The following is an 11,497-nucleotide window of genomic DNA, read 5'->3' on the forward strand; positions in this document are numbered from 1 at the left end:
CCTCTTCTTTTTTCGACGTATCGTCGCCACCAACTTGACCGCCGATAATAAATACATCGAATCCGCGTTTCTCTTATTGTTTAGTAAATCCCTCCCTGTATAAATCATCGCGAAAGGAGGGAGGAGATGAACGATCGTGCGAGTTATAAATCTAGCAAATATGCGTTTCACACCTCGCGGTTAAACGTGGTTTCGTAGGAGAATCGTATATTTTCCCGATATTTCATCGAAGAGCTCGGGTGTTCGGTCGCATCGAATAATATCATCCTTTTTGACGTATTTTAGAAACAGAAGATCCATTTTTCGAGCTTATATTTTCGAAGGGGGAAGGGGAGAGAAAAATCGGAGATACGTCGATACCAAGTTTTTATTGCCTTTACCGACGTACGTTTCTCGAATATCGAGTTGGATATTTATGTTTTATACGTTTGAAATTGGGTTTGCTTTGGGTAAATTGGGTAGATACGTATACGGAGTGTTTAGAGATAGATTTTTTCGTGGATTAATCGTTCGAATTAATAGGAGAAGAATGTTCGAAATTTGTTTGAAGGTAATTAAACGAGGATCGAGGAAATTTGATTTGTGTCCGTGGAGAAAGTTCAAAGTGAAAATATTTGACAGAAATTTGTGTATATTTAAAGTATAATTGGTAGAGCAATTTTTCTTTTTTTCTTTCAATAGATGATCTTTTTGAGAAGATAAATCTATCATTAAAGATAATCTTTTAAAAAAAATCTTCGACACTCTTTCGTGTTTCTATCTCTTTAACATGTTATAAAATTATAAATTTAAGAAAAAAAAAGAAAAAACATTGTCTCTAAATATTCGTGTCTTATCTATTTTAGAAACATTTGAATATAACATATTCAGCAAATTTTGATGAGTGACAAATAAGTTTAATGTTATAAGATATAATTTATGGCAAATTTTATTGTTGCAATTCTGATGAATATTTTTATCCTTTTATAATTTTATCGTTGATTGACAAGAATTTTGAGCATTTTAATTTTTTTCGGATAATTATTAAAATATTAGAGAAAAAGAAGAAAACAAAATTGCTCAAATTATGCTTTATATAAATAATTCTTGGCTTTGAATGAAAATTATATAAATTTTGTTTATATCGATTCTGAAGAAATTTCGAAAAATGGATGGATTGGATCCAGATATCGATCGCGCTTTTATCTAACTGAGTTCATGTTAAATGAGATTGGATATTTACATCAAAGGTAAATTTGGAATTGGAGTTACTGTGAACGGATTCGATTATTTTCGACTGAATTCGAAACGAGATTTTTAAATGAATCGAATTTATTTATCGATATCGTAAAATGGCTCATCGCGAAATGCATATTAATAAACATATAAAATGCACATTAATAAAATCAAATTGAAGCTTTAATTCAATTTTTCAATTAATTATTCCTCGATATTTTTAAACGATTAATTTTAACCAACTCGTTAAATCACGATTTTAATCTCTTCTTTAAAGAAAGAAAGGAAATACAGAGAAACCTAACTTGAACCTACTTTATAGATTATTTTAAGAAAGAAATTGAATTATAAGAAATTGAAAAAGCAAAAAAAATTAGACGAATTATTTACACGTGTTTTATATATATTTCGCATTCAATGAATATTACTCCATTCAACTCCATTCAGGGAATTTTAAGCGACAAGAATCATATGTTGTATAAAAAAAACCAATTTATATATACATCCCTAAAATTGTGCGCAACAGTTAATGACATTAAAATGTATTTAAAATATCGTTGAATTCATACGTACGTATAACGAAATACCAATCGTTCGAAAAACTCAATCGATAATTGTAACCAAATTGTAACACAATAAACAAATGAAGTTAAAATTTGCATCCTATATACTTTAAAGTGAAAAATATATTCGATTCTGTATTATACGAGCTATTATATTTATATTTACGGTAAAAAAAAAAAAGAAGAAAGAAAGAAAAAAAAAATCGAACAATCATAATTCAATACACGAGTGATACAACTATCTGAACATTTCTTCGCCTACGTGAATCGCATTGCGCGATAGAATAATTTCCCCATCCCCTCCCCTCCGTCGGTGCATAGCTTTTACTTCCTTCTTTATCGACATTCGCGCAAATGAAAGACAAATTAACTTTGCGAAAGAGAAAGTTCCATCCCGTTGTTTTTCCTGTAAAACATTAATTGGAAAAACGATTTTTATATATCGTGTGCTAAGTAAAGAAGGAAGGAAAGAAAAAAGAAGCGATTCCCAACAAATTACAGTGGTAAAGATATGTACAGTTCGCGAAGATGAGTTGAACAGTCACGATCCAAACGGCGTAGTCGATCATTACATCGTTAATTTTCGCCTTAACAGTAATTATCGTGGATCAAGTTTTATGAGTCGATGTACGATGAGTATGAAAAAGAAATGGAAATGAAATAAAAATTTTCAAAACCGGATCTTCTATTTTCTCCTCTTCTTTTTTCTTATAATGGAATTCCATTTATTTATACGAACGAAATTTTAGTAGTTAATTCTAACTCAAGCTTCTGTACAATAATTATAATACCGCTAATCTATCTAAAATCGAATCTAACTTATTTTACTAATTTTTAAATAATTTTGGAAACGAAGATTAATATTAACTAAAAAAATAATAATAATAATAATAATAATAATTTCTGAAAAAAATTGATTTCGATTTAATCGATTTAATCGAGATGTTAGATCGTAACAGGAAGGGAAATGAGCCTGCCTTTTGTAAAAATATTTCGTGCCGCGAGGAAATAAAATCGCGGCTGAGAAACTGGTAGCATTTATGCAAAGTGAAGGTAAACCTACCGATATCATCGAGGCGTAGAAATTTCATTAGAATTAACAGAGTGAGCGAGCTTTTTGAACGAGCCTTTAATAATATCGCTTTGTTCCATGATATTCGGCAATCAACATAGAGAGAAAGAGAGAGAGAGAGAGAAAGAAGCCGGCAAAACGAGTTTCCTTTGGCCGCTATATATTTGATATTGTATGCCCGTACAAGCATACATGGGGGCAATTGCGGCATTCATAAATGAAATACATCCCTTCGTCAAGACATTTTACTCGAGAAGACTCGAATAGAATCGAGAACAGATGAACGAATTATTTTGGTACATACAATGCCATTTACCAAAATTAATATTTTCTTCTTTCAATCCCAACGCTTAATATCGTGAATTTGTGGAAAAGATTAAGTTAGGTTAGGTTTAAGATTAGAAAGAATAATCGCGATATTCAAATGACTTGTCACTTTTAATATTAATATTTTATTCCTTCGGTTCAATCTAATGTTTAATATATATATAATAGAGGTTAGGTTTTAGATTTGGGCTTAATTATAATTCTCATATGTTAAAATATGTTTCAATCCTAATATTTTCTCTTTTCAATTTGCTTAATATCAAAAATTTATCGAGAAAATTAAGTTAGATTAGATTTGGATTAGCTTAGCTATTAAAATACTACTATTTTCTAATCTTATTTTAGAATTGTTATTCCCTTAGGTAATATTCAAACGACTTACTACTTCTAATTTTCTTCCTTCGATTCAATTAACGTCTTCAATTTACTAAAAAGGTTAGATTAAATTTTCATTTTTTCTTATTTCTGAGCACTCTACATTCGATGAAGATTTATTTAGAAATTAATATTAAATTGAATAAAAATAAATTTTTATCGTTAGCAAAAATTAAAATTTTAGAAGAAAGAATATTAATATAAATATTTAAAACCTTTGATGAATCTTCCAACGATAGATTGTTGATTATCCATAATCCATATTCGGTTTCTTTTTATTGCTTACCTGTGAACAAAAAAAAAAGAAAGAAATAATTGATCTACATATCTTACATTGCATACTGTATTTTTATTCCTTGAAACCAAAAGAATAAATTTCCAAGCTTTTTTAAGTAACCGTCTTATGGATAGAGATCAACAGGTTGGGAACCACTGATATATCGGATCCTTGTTTCACGGTAGGATACAAGAAAATATACTTCCAGCTTTGTGTTATTTTTATCGGTACATGAATCGGTGAAGGAATACATTTGAACAAATATTGTTTCACGTTTGATTAAAGGTAAATCATATCTTTTTCTTTACGTATGTACACCAATACTTTCCTGTAATCGACGATATTAATAAATTCACGGATTAATGGATTTTTATTTTAACAAATAACGAATAGAAGATTTATTTACAATCCTCCCCCTCAAACGTATTCCTTACGGTGAAATTTTATTTATTATTATTATTAATTGTTTTTAATAAAACATAAGTTAATATCTATATGACCAAGATATTAACAATTGAACGAACAACATCATTAACGAAGTAAAACGATCCCGTGATTGACTGATCGAATGAAATCGCGTAATGATTCATTATATACGCTAAAATAAATTCTCATAGATTCGAAAACGAATCGCAAATTTTACATATATAAAAAATTTAACGATCGTTCGTATCGAAATATTTGACCAAGTATTCGATATATTTCGAAAATTATCGACATTCGAATTAAAAAAAAAAAAAGTATCCATCACTCGAGAGACACAGACATTACTCGTCACTAGCCCTAAAACCAAGCTTCTAACACTTTTCCCCACAATCATCACCGTGTTCATGTTACACCCATCATCGCTCCAACTTTCGTATTTTCATAGCCTCTCGTTCGAAAACACCGTCAAGTGAAATTATTACCTCGTTCCATCCATCAACCTTCCACGTTGGATACACGGTTTGTTCGTTTATCTATATACGACGTTCTCCTGCTGCTCCTCCTCCTCCTCCTGCTCATCCTCGTGAAGGAAGGGAGGAGAGAGACTCGTGGCACATATTTATACCCGTGGACAGAAATACCGTGTTGGAATGCCGAACTGGAAGGCACACCGCACCGTGACACGTACAACATTGGGCACAGTTCCTCGGGTTCAATAACAGGAGGGGGCATGGACGGGCGAGTAACAGTCAAGTCGAATGGCAATTGATCGGCGTGTAACCATAGAAACGATCTCTCGTTATTGAAGATCGACGACGTGGACGGATTTGAACGGTCCATTACGCGTCACAGCTCGTCACTGTATGTGTATGTGTGTGGAGGGGGAGGGGGGGGGGTATGTATGCATCCTCGTGCGCTATCTGTCTGAGGAGAAACTGTTATGCCTCGAGGATCGGTTTCGCCATACGAACGGATGTCTCACCTAGAACGTTAAAGGAAAACGGAAACGCGGTCAAGAGGAAGTGCAGGATGTCTTCCGAAGTCGACGGGAAAGAATCGTTTTATTCTTGGTTTAAATATCGATATCGATTCGATGCAATCGGGGAAAAAGTAAGGGAAAGTTGTAAATGGGAGTATTCAGAATGGAATGGAATTGTATAATTTTGAACGATGACGTTGAATTTTGATTCATCTTGTTGGAATAGGTCTTGTGATTTGAACAGAAATTGTAAGAGATATTTGAAGAGAATTTTGATGGAGGAATGTGAAGAGTGATTAAAGTTTTTGAAAATATCCAAATTTTTATACTGATACAATAATCTAATTTTTAAAAGATACTTCTATTTATCCTTCACACTGGAGCTATCTAAGATTGTGATTAAAGTGATGTAGAAATAAACAAAGACACATGTGATTAAAATATTCAAATTTTTACTCTAATATAGTAACTCAATTCTCTGATTTTTAAAAAATTCTTCTACTTACCCTTCACACTGGAACTATTTAAATATCATATTTTATATACAAGCAATTGTGATTAAAGTGATGTAAAAATATATAAATAAAGACACATGTCCAAACTTTTATTCTGACACAGTAATCTAATTACTTGATTCTCTGATTTTTAAAAGATTCTTCCACTTATCTTTCACACTGGAACTATCTAAGTGTTATATTTTATATATAAACAATTGTGATTAAAGTGATGTAGAAATAAACAAAGACACATGTGATTAAAGTATTCAAATTTTTATTCTGATACACTAACTTGATTGTCTGATTTTTAAAGGATTCTTCCACTGGAACTACTTAAGTATCATATTTTATATACAAACGATTATGATTAATGTGATGTAAAAATAAACAAAGATACATGTGATTAAAATATCCAAACTTTCATTCTGTAATATAACTCAATTATTTGATTCGCTGATTTTTAAAAGATTCTTCCACTTATTCTTCACACTGGAACTATCTAAATATTATATTTTATATACAAACGATTAAAGTGATGTAAAAATAAATAAAGATACATGTGATTAAAATATGCAAACTTTTACTCTGACATAATAACTCAATTATTTGATTCTCTGATTTTTAAAAATATTCTTCCACTTATTCTTCACACTGAAACTATCTAAGTGTATATTATATTTTATATACAAACGATTGTGATTAAAGTGATGTAGAAATAAATAAAGACACACATGATTAAAATATCCAAATTTTTACTCTGATTCAGTAACTTGATTCTCTGATTTTTAAAAGATTCTTCCATTTATCCTTCACACTGGAACTATCTAAGTATTTAAATATCTATTTTACATATAAATGATAGGTAACTGAAAATAAAAATGATGTAGAAATAAACAAAATAAATGTAATTACATTTTAATCTCGATAATACTAATTTTGTCAAAAAACAAAAAAAAATATGACATCTGTCATTTTTGTCAATCGAAACGATCGATCCAATTCTGCTCGTCTTTCGAAAGTTAATAAATTTCAACATATCGTTCGAATTTTATTAATTAGAAGTAAATGACTGCGATAAAATGTGTATCCTTGCATAGATATTCGAATAATAAAAGTTGACAAAGAGATGATAAACGAAAACGAGGAACTGATTTATGCAATCCGATCGAATTGAAACTCGATGGGAATTTTTTAAAAAGATATATATCGCGTCCAATTGACCCCTTTGAGAACAACTTTTCTTTGAAAATTCGCGAAAATGTAAAGCCTCGCGGTAGGTAGTTGACGATTTTATTTTAGATCAGTGGTCGAGAGAGCTTTAGAATCGATAATGAGCTTCGTGAAATTTTTAATTGAGTTAGTTATCTAACTTAGTGAAAAATGATTCGAAAAATGGTTCGAAAATTCATTGAAAATGAGATATACGAATAATTATTATATTTTGATGAACGTTAATTTGAAATTAATAAGAAGATTATAAGAAGTGTTCAACGTGAAAAGGAAAAAAGAATAATTCTAAATTTATAATGTAGTATGAGATTAAAAGAATGTAGAATAAGATATTTTAAAAGCTGGAAGTCTTTATTTTTAATTTCAGAAAAGTAGAATTTTTTGTGAAGTTCTAAAACTCTGATAAAATCTTTCGAAATTGGCTCTAGAATTATTATTCCATTTATTTTATCAAGGACAATATTAACAACAAATATAAAACACAAAAAAGTTAATTCGAAATTAATAAGAAGATTAGGAGATTCAACGTGAAAAGGAAAAAAGGAACGATTCTAAATTTATATTTATGTGGTACAAGATTGATTAAAAGAATGTAGAATAAGATATTTTTAAAGCTGGAAGTCTTTATTTTTAATTTCAGAAAAGTGAAATTTTTTGTGAAGTTTTAAAATTCTGAAAATTTTTCAAAAATTGACTCTAGAATACCTATCTGTTTTTTGAGTTATAGATCTATTTTATCAACGATAATATCTTAACAACAAATATGAAACAAAACAAAAAATTAAAAATTAAAGATTAAAAATTAGAAACTTTTTCAAATTTTCCATGTTATTTTCGAATAAATCAAATTTAAAAATTTATCTAAAATTTATTAAAAATTTATATTTATAAATACATGTCAGTTTAATTAATTATCGACCGAAACGAATAGATAATTACTTAAAAATATGAAAAAAAAAATAGAATTTCTTTATTATTAATTCTCAAAAAAAAAAAAAAAATCGAAAATTTGACAATTCCATAACCACTTCATTTTCTCGAGAAATAATTGTACGAAACGAAAGAAATTTTATTTTCGTTATTTTCTCAATATTATCTATTTAAATAAACAAGTGAAACAATTTTTCTATGAAGAAATATTTCACAGAATTAAAATGTGGCAATTTATATACATGTCTTGTATAATTGAGACAAACGATAGAATATAAAAAAAAATATATATATATATATATATTATAAAGCAAAATGAAATTACGAGATGGATTCCAGGATACGAAGAGGAAGCGTGTTTTGACATTTATTTTATGATATATTTTATATTTTTTTAACGTATTCGAAAAAAAACTTAGAAACTAAATTCTTGCAATTATAAAGATAAAATTGCAATTATTTTTAATGGATCCTTATGAAATCCTTTTCATCCTCGTGCAAAGAGTATTTTGTTACGTTTTAAAATTATTAACTGCACGGTTATTAAAATTAATTTATTTATATTGATGCACGAGATGTCATTAGATAGATGATGAACTATACATACGATTCGTAAAGAACACATCCATCGCGTTTTAAATATCTTTCCACATTATTTCTTTTCCTCGCGTTGTTCAACGTTTCTTTAAACAAATTTATCATCATGCTTCTACGCGAAACGTTTTATCGAATATTACACCAAAGTTAACAGTATGGCGTACGAGGTTATCAAGACATTTATTATCCTCGTTTAATAATAATAATAATAATAATAATAATAATAGATGAATCTCTCGAAGATATTGAACGATAGCAGAGAGATATTTTATCCCACATCCGAAAAAAGAAGCTAAGATTAATCCAATTCAATTATTGGAGGGATAAAAAAGTGTTGAAATCAAAGATTTTGTCAAATCTTTATTTATTTTAGCTTAGATTTTGCAATGAACCTGTTTTCGAAATGTTATTTAAACAGTTGAATAATTCATTCGTTTTAATCCAATCTAATCAACCTAATTTCAAAAAATTAATCCGCGAAACTGGTGTAATTTATTCATTTTTGTTCGTTGTTTGGAAACAATGATTAATTAATTAAAGGCCAAGGGTGTAAATCCGTTTGAGAGAGCGAAACACTTGAGAGGGTATTTCTCATCACTGGAGTGGGCATTGTGTTGTGAAATAACTTTTGTTCCAGACTTTTTGTTCCTAACTTTTTTCCCTCAAATTTTTCTCAACGATCAATTTTGCTCTGAAAAAATTATTCTTCGCACAAGAATTTGAAAATTAATTTTTCCACTTGTGGAAAATATATATATTTTGCCCAAAAGAATATTTCGAGAATTATTAAATAATTAATTATTTAATAAAAAGAAGAAGAAGAAGAAAAGTTTCGAATTGTCATAAATGTTTGTCTTAAAAAATGGGCTATTTTACCGTAATACACTTACCTTAGTGTTAAGGAATATTGTGTAACGAAGTATACTTTTGAGAATTATTAGAGGAATAACTCTCTCTTAACACACCTTGGCATTTCAAACGTCTTTGGAAAGCTCTGCCGAAGTATATACATCATGAGCTGTAATTTGTGGTATACGTATATTGCACCGCAGAAAGTCAGAGAAATTCCGTGGCGCAAGTGAGACGAAAATATTTGTATCAAATATAAATATCTGAAATATTAAATTATAATATGTGAAATTTTCGATCAACGGTATAATAAACAAAACGAATGAAAAAACAAGATGGAATAATTTTAGAATTTTAATTCTAACGAATACGTAATATATTTTCTATTTGATTTAAAGAAATTGATATTAAATCAAATTCTTTTCCTCTTTCTTGTTACAAAATTTCCCTATCTTATTAAAATAACAAATTAATAAATACAATAAATATAATTAATAAATATCTTATTAAAATAACAAATAATAAGATATAAATATAATACATTGATTATAGCAATTTCTCTTAACTGAATTCCATATAAAAAAAGAAAAGAAGAGGAAAAGAGTTGTAAAAAGAATAAAAAATGACAATGTTTCGAAAATCGACATTTCCCTTATCATTAACTAAAAAAAAAAAAAAAATTATAAAATTTACAAAAACACTTCACCGTTTATTAAATTACTTCCATTAATAATTAAAATTATTATAATTCGAAATCCACTCGTATTATCTTTTTACGCGAATTTCACAAGCAATAATTTATCTTTCACTTGGAACATCCGTGGCAAATGTCAAGTTCACTCACATCTTTCATTCGCTCAATATACAACAGAAAGTCGAGTCGTATCCCCGTATTTTCCGATTGTTCAAAAAAAAAAAAAATCCTGTTTCCACAAAATTTTCGACCGCCTCTTAATAAGTAAGAAAGTGTTTATTAGGCGGCACAAGTTGATCTCGGCGCAAGTAATTGGAGAAGTATCGTAAATGTCCACGATAGGAGAATTTATGCGCGATAATACCGCATGACGGGATTTACGACGAGCGAGTGAAACGTGTTTGGCCGCCGGAGCGACAGATGCATGAATGAGAGACATGCGCGGCGCGTATAACCTTATCTAGGACATTATCATCCCATTGTTTGTACATTACGATATTGGCCGAACTTGACATTTGCCACCGATATAAAGATATATATCTGTTAAATTATTATGGTGGAATGTTATCGAACGTGAATAATGTGTAATAATAATAATAATAATAATAATAATAATAATAATATATATAATAATAATTTTTATTTCGAACGAAATTTAACAAAAAATTTTACAATATCCATTATTATGTTTAATTTGATTTTTTCACGTTTTTTTGTCTCGAAACTGTTTTACTATTTTTGAAAGAAACAAAAAAATAAATTAAATCTTGGAAAGAGAGTTAAAAATTAAAAGATTATTAGAGTTAAAAGTTGTGTACAAAGTTAAACTGGTGGTATATTACTTATCAAAAGCTTTCTACAATTAACGATATTCGTAGAAAAGAATGTTTTTTCGTCGTGATTCAAAACGTGGATTAACTTTCAAGAGAGCTGTTTAAATATTCCGTTCGTTTTTCTCTCCTAAGAAAAATAATATATTTCAAAAATAAAAATAAAGAAACAAATGCTGCAAATGCTTCGATGCCTCTTCATTTTCACATTAACGGATTTATTATCCTCGTAAAACAGCATTTGAAATTTACGCCAATATTAAACCATTCACGCCCGATCAAAAAGAAATAAATAAATAAATAAATCGTAATATTTCCATCTGCCCGTTCAACAATCAATCGCCGTCCATCGTCGCAATAATAATAAATCTTGTTCTATCAATTCTTCTTGAATTCTTTTTTAAAATCAACAACTCTGTTCTAACGAAAATAACGCGATAAAACAAAATAATAACATAAATAAACAAAAAAGTAAAATAAAAATCGATAAAATTTTCCAATATCATCTTTTTATAAATATTTCAGGAATATTGCTGATTCACAATGGTTCAAATGATGTATATGATTAAGTGAAGAAAATTCATTTTCAAATTTATAAAAAATAATTGTTTCAATGTATAATAACCATACGCTATT

The 11,497-nt window shown here is 28.8% G+C and overlaps 1 protein-coding gene across 1 annotated transcript in view; it reads right to left on the reverse strand.

Annotated features, from left to right (window-relative positions):
• Positions 1-3,663: 3,663 nt before the first annotated feature.
• The window catches only part of LOC102677659, a 28,226-nt gene continuing 20,392 nt past the window's right edge, over positions 3,664-11,497 (reverse strand). The window contains exon 2 of the mRNA XM_006615734.2: positions 3,664-3,838. Within this exon, the coding sequence (XP_006615797.1) occupies positions 3,828-3,838 (11 nt within the window). The 3' untranslated portion in view covers positions 3,664-3,827. The remainder of the gene's footprint in view (positions 3,839-11,497) is intronic.

The sequence above is a fragment of the Apis dorsata genome, unplaced genomic scaffold, assembly GCF_000469605.1.
Source record: "Apis dorsata unplaced genomic scaffold, Apis dorsata 1.3 scaffold_233, whole genome shotgun sequence".
Taxonomy (NCBI): Eukaryota; Metazoa; Arthropoda; class Insecta; order Hymenoptera; family Apidae; genus Apis; species Apis dorsata.